At 41.4% G+C, this 18,609-nt stretch overlaps 1 protein-coding gene across 1 annotated transcript in view; it reads left to right on the forward strand.

The window, feature by feature from the left end:
• puf60a (poly-U binding splicing factor a) overlaps positions 1–18,609 on the forward strand; it is a 76,355-nt gene that overhangs the window by 29,729 nt on the left and 28,017 nt on the right. Inside the window, exons 4-7 of the mRNA XM_035800586.2 lie at positions 1,240–1,290; positions 1,557–1,718; positions 8,879–8,971; positions 9,061–9,274. Coding sequence (XP_035656479.1) covers positions 1,240–1,290; positions 1,557–1,718; positions 8,879–8,971; positions 9,061–9,274 — 520 coding nt within the window. The remainder of the gene's footprint in view (positions 1–1,239; positions 1,291–1,556; positions 1,719–8,878; positions 8,972–9,060; positions 9,275–18,609) is intronic.

An 18,609-nucleotide genomic window follows, 5' to 3' on the forward strand; every position in this document is an offset into this window, starting at 1 on the left:
TATTGCCTCAATTACCTCGACTAATCTGTGCCCGCGCACTTTGACTCTGTACCGGTTCCCCCTGTACATTTAGCCTCACTACTGTTATTTACTATTAAATGGATTTCTGATTGAAATAATATTACTACATAGATTATACACATAACGTTAGCTAGCAAGCCAGCAAGCTAGCGTTTGCTAGCTCACTAACAGTACACTTTAACTTGCAATAAAAATACTTTCTGACTAAATTAGAAACTTTATATCTGAAAATGTAGCTAGACTCTTAACCGTCTGTATACATGGATTAACACTTCACAGCAGACTGGAAATATTTAACTCTGTTTTGTTTGTGGCTACATCTTGTTTTTGGCCAGCGTTGTGTCAAGGAATTCTCTCCTATTCACACTGACCGTGGCGTGTGCAGAGAGAAGCACATCACTTTTCCAACTGATTTGTCGATAGCGGCTGCTAAATTCAGGGAATCAATGTTGTTGAGAAAAGTAGCTAAACTTTTGTAGTTCTCAATGGCTAACGTGATATCTTTCAGAAAGTCAGGGTACAAAGGACTGTCAACACATACTGAACAGTTCATGTTATAGACGGAAGCATGCTACATGGCAGACCAATCCAAACTCACCCCCTGGCAGGACCAGCCCACTCATTATCTCAGCCAATCATGGCTTGTGGGAAGGTTCCTGACTTATTCTGTGGCTAAGCCAACTATGCTCGTAATTTAAAAATTGTATTCATATATATGGATGGAGTGTGTTATTAAGGTATATGAACGTTCACATGTTCCAGAAGGAATTTCTGCCATAAAACACATTTTGATAAGAAATAAATGTTTCCGTTCAATGGCTGCTCCTGGGAAGTAGTGACGTGCGACATACATCTACTTTCCTGAAATGAGTATTGATGCCCACCCACTGGGGAGTATGAGAAGTTAACATTCAATTCTCTGGCAATAGCTCTGGTGGACATTCCTGCAGTCAGCATGCCAATTGCACGCTCCCTCAAAAACCGGAGACATCTGTGGTATTGTGTTGTGTGACAAAACTGCACATTTTAGGATGGCCTTTTTATTGTCCCCACCACAAGGTATACCTGTGTAATGATCATGCTATTTAATCAGCTTCTTGATATGCCACAGCTCTCAGGTGGATGGATTTTCTTGGCAAAGGAGAAATGTAAACAAATGTGTGCCATTTTTTAAAATATTTTTGTATATTAAATGTAAATGTATACTTTTTCTCTTAGATGGCATCGCTGACAATGGGCTTTGGCGACCCCCTCTCACCTTTACAATCGGTAAGCTGTTATATAATTTATTATGTTAAAAACTCCATGTTATTTTTATGTATGTCTTGTTGTTAAACCAAAGTGTCAAAATAGAGAATCTTTGCATGATTTTCCCTGTAATCAATGGAGTGAAGTCCATGCAGTATGGAATGTCAATAACTGAAGCAATTCCACCGATCTCCAATTCTTGTGTGTCTTTGGTCAGTGTTTGTATTTGTAATATACAGTGGAACAGCAAGTCAGTGCTATATTCAAGCAGTTTCCTCCTATTGTAGGTAGCGGCTCAGAGACAGCGAGCATTAGCCATCATGTGCCGAGTGTACGTGGGCTCCATTTACTACGAGCTGGGAGAGGACACGGTCCGGCAGGCCTTTGCCCCGTTCGGCCCCATCAAGAGCATCGACATGTCCTGGGACTCTGTTACAATGAAACACAAGGTGAGATTTCACAACGGAACATTAGAACATCCCAGACTTGTTTTCCTCAGCTGAACTCAGCTGTTGAATGAGGGATTCCTTTACTGTACGGTCTTTGTATCTACCCACAATGTTGTAAGGATATTTATTATTATTGCATTTTGTGTATAATTTAAACTATAGCCCGACCAATATCATTGTCTTCCGTCAGGTGGTGCCACTCCTGTGCAACGCTCGTCCCTCAACCGACCTGTCTTGTAGGTCGTGGAATAAAAATTGTTATATTTTAAGCATCCGCCACAGAAAATGAAAACATATAGTTCCTAATTTCTGGAATTACTGAGGTCTCGCATGAATCTCTGACACAGGCAGAATTAGCTTAATTATTATACACACATTTTGACAGTGATTCAAAGATTTGCAATTGTTAGAAAATGTATTCAAAGCGGCTCTACCTCCTGCAAAAATGATCTGAAAGCATATCGTTCGCCACTGACTTGATCAGCTGATTGAACTTGTTGCTAGCTAGCTTGCTGAAATACTAGGTAAGCAAGCTTGTCTCTAAATGTTTAAACCTGTTGAAAGCTACTTTTGCAGCTTGTTGATGTATAGTGCTGTGAAAAAGTATTTGCCCCCCCCCTTCTAATTTTCTCTACTTTTGCATATTTACTGAATGCTATAAGATCTTCAACCCGAACATAATATTAAATAAAGGGAACCCGAGTGAACAAATAACACAACAGTTACATATTTATTACTTATTTAATTGATTTCATAAACAAAGGTATGCGACACCCAATGCCCCTGTGTTGAAAAAGTAATTGCCCCCTTACACTCAATAACTGGTTGTGCCACCTTTAGCTGCAATGACTGCAACCACACGCTTCATGTAGTTGTTTAACAGTCTCGCGCATCTGTGGAGGAATTTTGTGGCCCACTCATCCATGCACAACTGCTTTCAAGCATGAACTGCTCATTTCAAGTCCTGCCACAACATCTTAATTGGGATTAGGTCTGGACTTTGACAAAACTTCAAATTTGTTGCTTTATCCATTTTCATGTAGACTTTTTTTTTTAGACGGCCTCCATTATGTTTTGTGAAAACCAAACACTGCATTCCACATTAAGAACCTCCTACCAACGGTCAAGCATGGTGGTGGTAGTGCGATGCATTTGCTGCCTCAGGACCTGGGCGACTTGCCTTAATAGAAGGAACCATGAATTCTGCTCTTTATCAGAGAATTCTACAGGAGAATGCCAGGCCATCTGTCTGAGGTTGCAGTCATTGCAGCTAAAGGTGGCACCACCAGTTATTGAGTGTAAGGGGGCAATAACTTTTTCACACAGGGGAATTGGGTGTTGCATAACTTTGTTAATTAAATAAATCAAATTATATAAAATATATATATATATACATATTTGTAAACTCAGGTTCCCTTTATCTAATATTAAGTTTTGGTGGATGTCATAAGGTGAATGCACCAATTTGTAAGTCGCTCTGGATAAGAGCGTCTGCTAAATGACTTAAATGTAATGTAAATGAGTATCTGATAACATTCAGTATGAAAAAATAGAGAAAATCAAAAAGGGGGCAAAAACATTTTCACTGCACTGTATTTGTAGACTGCTGCACCAAACAGGTAGCCTGGCTGACGCACAGACCACGTGACACAGCGAGAGGAGCTGTGCCCCGATGGTCTGGACACCCTTTCCTTATTAATCCATATTCTACTCTCAAAAAGTGCATGCATTTATTGAGGGGTTGAGACCTCTCGCTGTTTTGATTGGATTTTGTAATCGTTGTAATTGAAGGGGTTGCCGTTTGGGCGCTGTGTGTGACTGCATTTGCAGGGCCCTATAACATCTTTGTGTTTTCCCAAATTCGGTTTTCCCGGTTTTAGTTTTCCTGGTTTAGGATTTCTTAAATCTTTTTTATTTTGTGACTCAAAATTACAACTGGATGAGTCCATAACAAAGCATAAATCACAAAAAAAAAAAATTGTAATTCCCCTTTAATTGTGCATTTAACAAGAGGAATGTTTGGCTAACTATGTTTCTGTACTGCACATGTGATGGCATAGTTTGCAAAAAAATGCCCACGCGATTGATACAAATAATCATGATATCATTCTGCCCGGTAGGCCTACTTTGCAGTTCACATTTAATTCAGAAGGTTTTGTTGAAGGCCTTCCTCTCTACCCACAAGACGTTTGTCATTAGCATTGCTAACTGGCTACACAAAGTGAGAGAGAAAAGTGAGCACTACACAGACAGGGGAATTAACATGCCATTGCTTCTTCAGAACATTGTAGGAAATGTTAATCCTTGATCCATTTTTGTTCATGTCTTGAGAGAAAATCATGCGAATCAATACTTTTTCGACTAAGTTTAATACAATTTATTGATCTTCTACTAACGTCAACACATTTTAAAATATTGTTTAATTCCATTTGAACATCTGGACCGTGATTCTGTCCGCGTTCTCCGCATGGTGGATTTAATAGGGCCCTACATGTGGGTTTTTGAGTGAGAACGACACAGAGGAGAGCTAACCAGTAAAAGCACTTCATTATCGACTCATCATGCCGACTAGCATCAAAATGGCCTCCCAGACTCTGAAGCCAGGAGGACCAGGCTACCAAAAAGGAATTGTTTTCAGAAATTGGCTCTTAACGTTGGATCAGACTGAGCAGTGTAGCCAATCGCTACTTTGTAATGTTGGGTTGAATGCAAGAGCGGCAGCAGCAGCATCTGATGACACTTGTGGCAGAACAGCAAGTGCTTCATGAAAATTCTTTATATTGGAAGTACAAGAGTAGAGCTATGTATATTCATTAAAATGACTAAACAACAGTCTTTTTTACATGATGCATAACCACAGATCTACACCTCATGCTACAACTACACATGAATATGTCAGTTTTTTTTGTTGTTTGGTTGTAAAACTGACTCACCAGAAGCTCAGATTAGAAAATACAGTAGAATAAGGGAGTGGATGTTGACTGATATTATTAGCTGATATATAGTTAACAGGCCAATGTCCATATATTGGTTGGGCTCTGATTTGACCATATTAATGGGCAATTCCACCACTTTTCAACCTCATTCATCATCTTCAGCACCAAACTAGAGTCTTATGTGAAAACAGCGCTGTGCTTAATCAGTGATTAAAAAGATACGGTCCTAAAACATAACAGAATAGAAATTAGGCTATAAATGTTTGTTAGACTCGTGTCACGTGACTCGAGTCGTGTGATTATACATGACTTATTGATACAACTGTTTCCTACTATAGGTAGTTGGCTGCCTGGTGATGACAACATTGTAACTCTCCAATCTGAATAGTTGACAACGATGTTTCGTTTCGAAGTGCTACTGAATAACCTCAACTGATATGCACCAATTGCTCACGATACACATCATTACTCTAGTCTATCAATCCATTTAAAATCTTTATACTATACATGATGCATATGTTGATCTTGCCTAGGGTAGCAGCAGAACTGCTAGGACCGGGCCTGACTAACACAATAATTTGCCTCTAATTTACTTGCGTTTGTGGCCAACCTTGGCCTGCTCAAAGTGAGCTGCTCTTGTTGGGAAGTCAAAACCTTCGAACTCCTTGGAGCAGCTTGATGCACATCAGCCTCGTTACTTTGTCCTCAGGAAGGATGTGATCTTCCGGCCGTATTTACTGTTTTGGAGAAAGAATCACCTCTCACAGGCACACTAGAAACAAGGATAATGAACACGATTTTCGCCGATTTTGAGTCGGGGTACACTTACTCTAGCTGAAGTCCCTTATGTTTTGCATGAAAGACACACACACCACACTAATTTCCAAGCAGCTTGGGGCTTTATTAGCCTATGAAGTGTATTTGCCTTTGAAGTTGGAGCACATCGACTGGTATTTCCATCAATGAATAAAAAGCATTATTTTGGGTAACACTTTACCTGACACCGTGTCATAACCATGTCATAACAGTTGACATAACTTGTCATAACCTGACATTGCATAACACTGTCACGACCCATATATTTACACTTGTTGTGATAAATATTGCGCTATTTTTATGGCTGGCTATGACACCTACATAAGAGTTTCAATATACATATTTATTCAAATTATTTTTTTCCCTACCAATAAGTTTCCTTTTGTTTGAAAGTTTCTCATAAATTCATTCTTTAGTTGTTTTTTTCCCCATCATATTTTAAATAACATGTAGATAAAACATTTTATGACACTCTCATGACTCGTTATGACCATACTGTGTCACTTTACGTGGAATAAGAAAATACACTTTATGACACTAACAAAAAGCATTATTACCGTCATCATGCCCTTATATCAATCAAAAAGAGGGTGTCTCGTCCTGCTCCTGAAATCTGCTCCTGCATTCAGCCCAGTCATCAGCAACAGAATATTGGGGTAGGTGTGTGCAATTACAATGATAATTTAACATGGTCAATTTAAAGAAGAATTATATAAATAAAACATACAGTTGACATGTAGGCTATGGTGTAATGTAATGCCTTGCCTCGTGTGGTAGGTTTTGACACTTATTTAGGTGTCATAACAGCCATAAAATAACGCAATATATGTCACAACAGGTCTAAATATATCATGACAGTGTTATGATTATATTATAACAGGTTATGTATGACAAGTTATGTCAGCTGTTATTACTGTGTCGTAATGTGTTATGACAAGTATTACTTTACTGGTATTTTGCAAATGTATATTTATTGTCTTTTTATTTTTTTTTATCTGAACTTACCGTCACCGCGAATCTCAGTGTTTGAAAATCATTGTTTTTAAAAGGGTTTAACTTTTGATGATGTCATTGGGTAGAACCTTTTAACTTTAGAAATTTGTTAGACAAAACTTGAAATGCGCTGCTTTCACATACACTGAGTGTACAAAACATTAGGACCCCCTTCCTAATATTGAGTTGCATACCCTTTTGCCCTCAGCAGAGCCTCAATTTGTCGGGGAATGGACTCCAAGGTTTCAAGCGTTCCACAGGGATGCTGGCCCACGTTGATGCCGATGCTTCCCACAGTTGTGTCAAGTTGGCTGGATGTCCTTTGAGTGGTGGACCATTCCTGCTACACACAGGGAACTGTAGCAGCGTTGCAGTTCTTGACACAAACTGGTGCGCCTGGCGCCTACTACCATATTTTGTCTTGCCCATTCACCCTCTGAATGGCACACATACACAGTCCAAGGCTTAAAAATCCTTTAACCTGTCTCCTCCCCTTCATCTACACGGATCAAATTGGATTTAACAAGTGACATCAATAAGCTTAGTGACATCATAGCTTTCATCTGATCATTCTCTCAATAACAGTTGCTCATAATGTTGTGTACACTCAGTGTATGTAGACACTGGTATTGTGCTGGAGATAATGAAAATTTGGTTGAAAAGCGGTGGAATTCCCCTTTAAGTTGTTGGTGCAGTGTGTTACAGTCATCAATATTTTTGCAACTATCCTGCCCTGCAATATAATTGTAAGCAATCTCTTGTAATTAGGAGTAAGTTATTAACCATGAGTATTGATGGTAGTTGCAGCTACCATACCTCTTAAAACCTTTCTAGGGCAGGCGTTCCGCTAGCGGAACCCCTTGACAACATTCCGCTGAAAAGGCAGGGTGCAAAATTCAAAAATATTGTGGGGAAATATGTAACTTTCACACAATAACAAGTCCAATACAGCAAATGAAAGGAACTTCTTGTTAATCTACCCATCGTGTCCAATTTCAAAAATGCTTTACAGTGAAAGCACAACATATGATTGTTAGGTCATAGCCAAGTCAAAAAAACACAGCCATTTTTCCAGCCAAAGATAGGAGTCACAAAAAGCAGAAATATAGATAAAATTAATCACTAACCTTAGATGATCTTCATCACTAACCTTTGATGATCTTCATCACATGACACTCATAGGACATCATGTTACACAATACATGTATGTTTTGTTCGATAATGTGCATATTTATATCCAACAATCTCAGTTTACATTGGCGCGTTACGTGCAGTAATGTTCTGCTTCCAAAACATCTGGTGATTTTGTAGAAATACTCATAATAAACATTGATAAAAGATACAAGTGTTATTCACAGAATTAAAGATGGACTTCTCCTTAATGCAACCGCTGTGTCAGATTTCAAAAAAACTTTATGGAAAAAGCATAATCTGAGAACGGTGCTGAGAGCCCAATCGAGCCAGAGAGATATCCGCCATGTTAGAGTCAACAGAAGTTAGAAATAACACTATAAATATTCACTTACCTTTGATGATATTCATCAGAAGGCACTCCTAGGAATCCCAGTTCGACAATAAATTACTGATTTGTTCCATAAAGTCCATTTATGTCCAAATAGCCACTTGTTGTTAGTGTGTTCAGCCCAGTAATCCATCTTCATGAGGCGCGAGCTCTTCGTCCAGACAAAAACTCAAAGTTCCATTACAGGTCGTAGAAACAAGTCAAACGATGTATGGAATCAATCTTTAGGATGTTTTTAACATAAATCATCAATACGGTTCCTACCGGAGTATTTCATTGTCTGAAGTAAAGCACTGGAACGAGACCTAACTCTGTCAGGAGCGCGCATCACGAGCCTGAGACACTCTGCCAGACCCATGACTCATTCAGCTCCCATTACCCCCTCCTTCATAGCAGAAGCCTGAAACAAGTTTCTAAAGGCGATTGACATCTAGTGGAAGCCTTAGGAAGTGCAACTTGACCCCATAGACACTGTATTCGGTAGGCCAAGCTTTGAAAAACTACAAACCTCATATTTCCCACTTCGTGGTTGGATTTTTCTCAGGTTTTCGCCTGCCATATGAGTGCTGTTACACTCACAGACATCATTCAAACAGTTTTAGAAACTTCAGTGTTTTCTATCCAATACTAATACTACTATGCATATATTAGCATCTGGGACAGAGTAGAAGGCAGTTCACTCTGGGCACGCTATTCATCCAAAAGTAAAATGCTGCCCCCTATCCCAAAAAGGTTCAAATAAATAAACCCTAACAAATGTATTTTAATTTTAGTTTGAAGTTTCTTCAGAGCGTATAGCCATTGTTTCCCAAACAGGTAAATCCCCTTTGCAAAGACCAGTCTCCCTGCTTCAGGTTGAAGCCTGACTTTTTTGTTGTTCCCCTGTCCCTCAGGGTTTTGCGTTTGTGGAGTATGAGGTGCCTGAGGCAGCCCAGCTATCCCTTGAGCAGATGAACTCCGTTATGCTGGGAGGGAGAAACATTAAGGTGAGCTCTGCTGTCAATTTTTAAAGAGTAACTTGATTTTTCTTTGCTCAATGCCATGACTACACTATTTTAACGCATCACACTTTAAGGTGGGACGACCGAGCAACATCGGACAGGCCCAGCCGATCATTGACCAGCTGGCAGAAGAGGCACGCGCCTTCAACCGAATATATGTGGCGTCTGTGCACCCCGACCTCTCGGACGAGGACATCAAGAGTGTGTTTGAGGCGTTCGGCCGGATCAAGTCATGCACTCTAGCGAGAGACCCCACTACAGGGAAACACAAGAGCTTCGGCTTTATTGGTGAGGAAAACATCTCCAGACTGCGACGTTAAATTGGTTGCAAACTAACCCCCTTGAAACAAATTAAATAATGCAGTTAAATCAACAAAGATATATATATTTTTTTGGTTTAGTATTATTTCAGTGTGTTTGGTCCTCTGATCTTTTCCACATTTTGTTAAGCTACAGCTTCAATCTACACACAATTCCCCATAATGATAAAGCAAAAACAGGTTTTTAGAACATTTTTGTAAATGTATTTTAAAAAAAATAATAATAATTTGATAAAACATTTACATAAGTATTCAGACCCTTTCTTTACTCAGTACTTTGAAGTACCACTGGCAGCGATTACAGCCTCAAGTCTTCTTGGGTATGACGCTACAAGCTTGGCACACCTGTATTTGGGGAGTTTCACCCATTCTTCTCTGCAGATCCTCTCAAGTTCTGTCAGGTTGGATGGGGAGCATTACTGCACAGCTATTTTCAGGTCTCTCCAGAGATGTTTGATTGGGATCAAGTCCGGGCTCTGGCAGGGCCACCCAAGGACATTGAGAGACTTATCCCGAAGCCACTCATGCGTTGTCCTGGCTGTATGCTTAGGGTCGTTGTCCTGTTGGAAGGTTAACCTTTTCCCCAGTCTGAGGTTCTGAGCACCCTGGAACAGGTTTTCATCAAGGATCTCTCAAATTAAATCCAAATCAAATGTCATTGGTCACATACACATGGTTAGCAGATGGTAATAGCGAAATGCTGGAGCTTCTTGTTCCGACAGTTCCATAATATCTAACAATTCCACAACAACTACATTATACCCACAAATTTATTGGGATGGTATAAGAATATGTACATATAAATAGATGGATGAACGATGGCTGAGCAGCATAGGCAAGATGCTATAAAATACACTATATACATTTGAGATGAGTAATGTAAGATATGTAGACATTATTAAAGTGCCATTATTTAAAGTGGCCAATGATTTGAGTCTATGTAGGCAGCAGCCTCTCTGTGTTAGTGATGGCTGTATGGCCTTGAGATAGAAGCTGTTTTTCAGTCTCTCGTTCCCAGCTTTGATGCACCTGTACTGACCTCGCATTCTGGATGTCCTTTATGATCTTTTTGGCATTCCTGTGACATCGGGTGCCTTTTGGAGTCTAGGAGTGTAGGTAGTTTGCACCCGGTGATGCGTTGTACAGACCGCACCACCCTCTGGAGAGCTTTGCGGTTGATGGGTGGTGGCAGTTGCCGTACCAGGCGGTGATTGAGCCTGTCAGGATGCTCTCAATTGAGCGTCTGTAAAAGTTTGAAGGTTTTTGGTGACAGGCCAAATTCCTTCAGCCTCCTGAGGTTGAAGAGGCGCTGTTGCGCATTCTTCACGAGTCTGTCTGTGTGAGTGGATCATTCCAGTTTGTCTGTGATGTGTACGCCAAGGAACTTAAAACTTTCCACCTTCTCCACTACTGTCCCGTCGATGTGGATAGGGGGGTGCTACCTTTGCTGTTTCCTGAAGTCCACAATCATCTCCTTTGTTTTGTTGACGTTGAGTGAGAGCTTGTTTTCCTGACACCACACTCCGAGGGCCCTCACCTCCTCCCTGTCTCATCGATGTTGGTTATCAAGCCCACTACTGTTGTGTCTTCTGCAAAACTTGATGATTGAGTTGGAGCGTGCATGGCCACGTAGTCATGGGTGAACAGAGAGTACAGGAGGGGACTGAGCACACACCCTTGTGAGGACTCAGCGTTGAGGGTCAGTGAAGTGTAGGTGTTGTTTCCTACCTACACCACCTGGGGGCGGCCTGTCAGAAAGACCAGGATGCAAGACGTCGGTGTACGTGATGTTGCTGGTTTTCTTTTTGCAGTGCCTGTAGACCCTGCCACCGTCTCGTGTCTGAGCCGTTGAATTGCGACTCTACTTAGTCCCTTTACAGGCATTTCACTTGTTTGATTGCCTTGCCGAGGGAATAAATACAGTGGTTTCTCCTTTAAAATGTTGCAAGTTTACCCCGCAGGACTTAGAGGTACCCAGCGTCCCGGCTTCATTGCTCCAGACCACCACAAAGGGGAGTAATAGCACTCATTATGCATTTGGGTCCCAAGGTTTTTATATTGCCATCATATCGAGTGGTTCCAATGACGAATTTGACACGGGCCACCCGTTCCTGGTGACTTCAGCAAAGATGGCTGACAAAACATTACGGGGGAAGCAGATGTAAGTAGTTATAATGAGTCAAGCAAAACATTCACAATTGAGAGGAATGTGTTAGTTAATGTAGAGACAAACAATTGTGCCTATTTTTTTGTCAAAAAGTTAATTTACGAAAATCGCTATTTAGCGAAACAAAATTCAGCCATATCCAATACCAGGTGTATCAAACTCATTCATTATACACTTCAACAGTGTTTACCGCTCCTGAGACATCAATGATTACACATTGTAACTATTTAAGTAAAGGCTGATTTGTAATTCATTTATACAGAATAAAAAACAGTACATCCTGCCAGCACACCCACAAGCGTGCTGAATGACGCGTGGAAGAGGGTGGGGAATGAGATGGGAGTAACAATCCAGGCTATTTGTCTTAGACCAGCGTAATAATATAATGAAACAAGCAGGGAGCCGGTTTCGCACCCTCAACAATCTAGCCCGAAGTCCAGTACGCTATCGACTGTGCCCAAATGTATTAATTGGGGTTGGGTCTGATTGTGGTTAAAACACTATCAATTGGAATCTTTAACATGTCGAAAGGGGAAAAGTATTATTATTAGTTTTTCACACGAGTAGCAGGATGGGCTATTAGCTGAACAATAGACTAGTCAACCTTTACTAAATAATTGTCTAATAGCCGAACTAGGTGTGAACCCTCCCAACTTGAGCTACAGGGGGTCAAAAAAGTATTTAGTCAGCCACCAATTGTGCAAGTTCTCCCACTTAAAGAGATGAGAGAGGCCTGTAATTTTCATCATAGGTACACTTCAACTATGACAGGCAAAATTAGAAAAAAAATCCAGAAAATCACATTGTAGGATTTTTAAGGAATGTATTTGAAAATTATGGTGGAAAATAAGTATTTGGTCAATAACAAATGTTTATCTCAATACTTTGTTATATACCCTTTGTTGGCAATGACAGAGGTCAAACGTTTTCTGTAAGTCTTCACAAGGTTTTCACACACTGTTGCTGGTATTTTGGCCCATTCCTCCATGCAGATCTCCTCTAGAACAGTGATGTTTTGGGCCTGTTGCTGGGCAACACGGACTTTCGACTCCCTCCAAAGATTTTCTATGGGGTTGAGATCTGGAGACTGGCTAGGCCACTCCAGGACCTTGAAATGCTTCTTATGAAGCCACTCCTTTGTTGCCTGGGCAGTGTGTTTGGGATCATTGTCATGCTGAAAGACCCAGCCACGTTTCATCTTCAATGCCCTTGCTGATGGAAGGAGGTTTTCACTCAAAATCTCACGATACATGGCCCCATTCATTCTTTCCTTTACACGGATCAGTCGTCCTGGTCCCTTTGCAGAAAAACTTCCCCAAAGCATGATGTTTCCACCCCCATGCTTCACAGTAGGTATGGTGTTCTTTGGATGCAACTCAGCATTCTTTGTCCTCCAAACACGACGAGTTGAGTTTTTAACAAAGAGTTATATTTTGGTTTCATCTGACCATATGACATTCTCCCAATCTTCTTCTGGATCAACCAAATGCTCTCTAGCAAACTTCAGACGGGCCTGGACATGTACTGGCTTAAGCAGGGGACACGTCTGGCACTGCAGGCGGCGTAGTGTGTTACTGATGGTAGGCTTTGTTACTTTGGTCCCAGCTCTCTGCAGGTCATTCACTAGGTCCCCCCGTGTGGTTCTGGGATTTTTGCTCACCGTTCTTGTGATCATTTTGACCCCACGGGGTGAGATCTTGCGTGGAGCCCCAGATCGAGGAGATTATCAGTGGTCTTGTATGTCTTCCATTTCCTAACAATTGCTCCCACAGTTGATTTCTTCAAACCAAGCTGCTTACCTATTGCAGATTCAGTCTTCCCAGCCTGGTGCAGGTCTACAATTTTGTTTCTGGTGTCCTTTGACAGCTCTTTGGTCTTGGCCATAGTGGAGTTTGGATTGTGACTGTTTGAGGTTGTGGACAGGTGTCTTTTATACTGATAACAAGTTCAAACAGGTGCCATTAATACAGGTAACGAGTGGAGGACAGAGGAGCCTCTTAAAGAAGTTACAGGTCTGTGAGAACCAGAAATCTTGCTTGTTTGTAGGTGACCAAATACTTATTTTCCACCATAATTTGCAAATAAATAAATTAAAAATCCTACAATGTGATTTTCTGGATTTAAAAAAAAAAAAAAATTCTGTCATAGTTGAAGTGTACCTATGATGAAAATTACAGGCCTCTCATCTTTTTAAGTGGGAGACCTTGCACAATTGGTGGCTGACTAAATAACTAAAATAACATATCCAAGATCTGAATGAATGAAATATTCTTATTAAATACTTTTTTCTTTACATAGTTTAATGTGCTGACAACAAAATCACACAAAAATGATCAATGGAATTCAAATGTATCAACCCATAGAGGTCTGGATTTGGAGTCACACTCAAAATTAAAGTGGAAAACCACACTATAGGCTGATCCAACTTTGATGTAATGTCCTTAACAAGTCAAAATGAGGCTCAGTAGTGTGCCTGTATGACCTCCCTACAACGCCTGGGCATGCTCCTGATGAGGTGGCGGATGGTCTCCTGAGGAATCTCCTCCCAGACCTGGACTAAAGCATCCGCCAACTCCTGGACAGTCTGTGGTGGATGGAGCGAGACATGATGTCCCAGATGTGCTCAATTGGATTCAGGTCTGGGGAACGGGCGGGCCAGTTCATAGCATCAATGCCTTCCTCTTGCAGGAACTGCTGACACACTCCAGCCACATGAGGTCGAGCATTGTCTTTCATTAGGAGGAACCCAGGGCCAACCGCACCAGCATATGGTCTCACAAGGGGTCTGAGGATCTCATCTCGGTACCTAATGGCAGTCAGGCTACCTCTGGCGAGCACACGGAGGGTTGTGCGGCCCCCCCATAGAAATGCCACCCCACACCATGACTGACCCACCGCCAAACCAGTCATGCTGGAGGATGTTGCAGGCAGCAGAACGTTCTCCACGGCGTCTCCAGACTGTCACGTCTGTCACGTGCTCAGTGTGAACCTGCTTTCATCTGTGTAGAGCACAGGGCGCCAGTGGCGAATTTGCCAATCTTGGTGTTTTCTGACAAATGCCAAACGTCCTGCACGGTCTTGGGCTGTAAGCACAACCCCCACCTGTGGACGTCGGGCCCTCATACCACCCTCATGGAGTCTGTTTCTGACCGTTTGAGCAGACACATGCACATTTGTGGCCTGTTGGAGGTCATTTTGCAGGGCTCTGGCAGTGCTCCTCCTGCTCTTCCTTGCACAAAGGTGGAGGTAGCGGTCCTGCTGCTGGGTTGTTGCCCTCCTACGGCCTCCTCCACGTCTCCTGATGTACTGGCCTGTCTCCTGGTAGCGCCTCCATGCTCTGGACACTACGCTGACAGACACAGCAAACCTTCTTGCCACAGCTCGCATTGATGTACCATCCTGGATGAGCTGCACTACCTGAGCCACTTGTGTGGGTTGTAGACTCCGTCTCATGCTTCCACTAGCGTGAAAGCACCGCCAGCATTCAAAAGTGACCAAAACATCAGCCAGGGAACATAGGAACTGAGAAGTGGTCTGTGGTCACCACCTGCAGAACCACTCCTTGCTAATTGCCTATAATTTCCACCTGTTGTCTATTCCATTTGCAAAACAGCATGTGAAATGTATTGTCAATCAGTGTTGCTTCCTCAAGCATGGAGAAACGAAAATGTTCAAATATTCCATGATATTCTTAAGATATTTGTTGACTAAATATAAGCAAGTGATGTCTGCTAAATAATCAAGTTAGGTTTCTCCAGAAATAAATCATTTTAAATAACTTTCTTTATTTACAAATTAGTGAGAATGTCTCACACCATGTTCAAGAATAGCCTTTTTCTCGCTCACTCTACGTTAAATGAAAACGAAATCTCCAAAATACTGTTACTTTTTAAACAAAGCGATTTATTATTAATTAATTTATAATTATATTAAAGCCCCTTAGATATTCTCACAGATCCTAGCGGAAAATGCTCCTTAGATATTAATTTAGAGGCCTCCAATCCTCAATGTAATTATTGGTAGAGAGCCACGTCATTGAAAAAAATATTTTCGATATACTGTAGGCCTACTATAGGCGAAATGAGTCTTACTAGTGTTGAGTAAAAATGGTGTAGGTCTTATTTATTTAAAGAGCATATAAAAGTTAGAAGCAAAAGCCTACAACTATTTTAGCACCGTTTCGTGCTACTCTTAGGCAAGCATGGGGACTGGTCTTGATAAATCAGTGAGATTTTTATTTTCACTTAATCTCCATTTGAGTATTGTTTAGACAAGAATTAGACAATTAGGGTGCAGAAATGTTATGCACCCTAAGTGTAACCTTTATTTAACTAGGCAAATCAGTTAAGAACAAATTCTAATTTACAAGGACAGCCTACTCCTTCCTCGTAAATAGCCCAGTACTGTACTGCCGACCGTCATTTTCCGTTCCAGCAAGTACCTTGTCAAAAGTTTGGACACACCTACTCATTCCAGGATTTGTATATTTTATAAAAATAAAATAATGTTAAAAAATCCACTTTCAAAATGCAAATGTTGATTTAGATATATATCCATAACATACTATGGGAATAAATATCACTGATTTACAGAAATATTGGAACAACGTTTTTTAATGAAGGCAAACCATTTAGAATCTTCCAATCCTGTAGCCTACTCCCGACCGTCACATTGTACAGCGCCATAGGGTTTCGTTTTTCATTTTTTTCTATGATTAGAAACACCATAATATTAATCAAATTAATGAAGCCAAATTTCTTAAAATCAAATCCTATATTACAAAAAAGGTTTTAAATTGTCTGGTAATGCCAATACGGAATACTATCAAATGCTTCTCAAAGATGCCCTCTGGTGGTCAAACTAGCAATAACAGAAAAAAATGGCTCTGAATTAAATGACGTGCCACAGAATGCTGCAGCAGCCCGCAAGGTGTGCCGCAACTTTTAAAGGAGGAACCACTGTACACTGTTTATATTTGACCATATTCCCCGACATCTTTCCATGGTTGATTGCGGTGGTTCGCACTTGCGAATGCCGCTATCCCTCCACGGTTTCTGGTTAGGGTAGGTTTTAATAGTCACAGTGGGTACAACATGTCCAATGCACTTCCTTATAAAGTCACTCACCGAGTCAGCATAAAAATCAATGTTATTCTCTGAGGCTTCCCAGAACATTTCCCAGTCCTCGTGATCGAAACAATCTTGAAGAGTGGATTCCATTTGGTCAGACCAGCGTTGAATGGTTCTAGTCACAGGTAAATCCTGTTTGAGCTTCTGCCTATAAGACAGTAGGAGCAAGATAGACTCGTGGTCGGATTTGAGGAAGGGAGGGCGGGGTAGGGCCTTGTATGTATCGTGGAAGTTAGAGTAGCAGTGTTCCAGTGTATTGCCTGCGGTGCTCCAGTCAATGTGCTTTCGTCAATGTGCTGGTAGAATTTAGGTAGCCTTGTTCTGAAATTAGCATTGTTAAAATCCCCAGCTACAATAAATGCAGCTTCAGGATATTTGGTTTCTAGTTTGCGTAGTCCAGTGAAGTTCCTTGAGGGCCGTCGAGGTATCTGCTGGGGGTGATATACACAGTTGTGACTGTAATCAATGAGAATTCTCTTGGGAGATAATGTGGTCGGCATTTGATTTTAAGGAATTCTAGGTCAGGTGAACAAAAGGACTTGAGTTCCTGTATGTTGTTATGATTACACCATGAGTTGTTAATCATGAGGCATACACCCCTGCCCTTCTTACCAGAGTGATGTTTGTTTCTTTCGCCGCTACACATGACGAAACCCGGGTGGCTGTACCGACTCTTACAACATATCCAGAGAGAGCCATGTTTCTGTGAAACAGAGTATGTTACAATCTCTGTCTCTCTGGAAGGCAACCCTTGCCCTAATTTAATCTACCTTGTTGTCTAGAAAATTGACATTGGCGAGTAAATATGTTCGGAAGCGGTGGGTGGTGTGCACACCTTCGAAGTCTGACCAGGACACAGCTCCGTCTACCTCTGCTGCGGCGACGTTGTTTTGGGTTGGCCTCTGGGATTAGATCCAATGTCCTGGATGGTGGTCCGAACAAAGGGTCCGCTTCGGGCTGTCATTTTGCTTTTTAATGAGGAGTGGCTCTCTGGAACTCTGACAGAGTGACCATCACGTTCTTGGTTACCTCCCTGTCCAAGGCCCATCTCCCCCATTTGCTCAGTTTGGCTGGGCGGCCAGTTCTAGGAGAAGTCTTGGTGGTTCCACACGTATTCCATTTAAGAAGGATGGAGGCTACTGTGTTCTTGGGGACTTTCAATGCTGCTTCCATACATTTGTTGGTACCCTTCCCCAGATCTGTGCCTCAACACAATCCTGTCTCTGAGCTCTACGGACAATTCCTTCGACTTCATGGGTTGGTTTTTGCTCTGACATGCACTGTCAACTGTGTGGGACCTTTATATAGGCATGTGTGTGCCTTTCCAAAAACATGTCCAATCAATTGAATTTACCACAGGTGCACTCCAATGAAGTTGTAGAAACATCTCAACGATGATTAATGGAAACAGAATCCACCTGAGCTCAATTCTGAGTCCCATCAAAGGGTCTGAATACTTACAGTATCAGTCAAAAATGTGGACCCACCTACTCATTCAAGGGTTTTTCTTTATTTTGACTATTGTCTACATTGTAGAATAACGGTGAAGACATCGAAACTTTGAAACAACACATATGGATACATGTAGTCACCAGCGAAGTGTTAAACGAATCAAAATATATTTTAGATTCTTCAAAGTAGCCACCCTTTGCATTCTCTCAACCAGCTTCAGGAGGTAGTCACCTGGAATGTATTTCAATTAACAGGTGTGCCTTGTTAGGAGTTAATTTGTGGAATGTATTTCCTTAAAGCGTTTGAGCCAATAATTTGTGTTGTGACAACGTAGGGTGGTATACAGAAGTTGGTCTTTCACCAAATAGGTCTAAGTCCATATCTTGGCAAGAACAGCTCAAATAAGCAAAGACAAACAACAGTCCATCGTCACTTTAAGACATGAAGGTCAGTCAATCCGGAAAATATCAAGAACTTTGAAAGTTCCTTCAAATGCAGTCGCAAAAACCATCAAGCGTTATGATGAAACTGGCTCTCATGAGGACCGCTACAGGA

Source organism: Oncorhynchus keta, chromosome 23, assembly GCF_023373465.1.
Source record: "Oncorhynchus keta strain PuntledgeMale-10-30-2019 chromosome 23, Oket_V2, whole genome shotgun sequence".
NCBI classification, from domain to species: domain Eukaryota; kingdom Metazoa; phylum Chordata; class Actinopteri; order Salmoniformes; family Salmonidae; genus Oncorhynchus; species Oncorhynchus keta.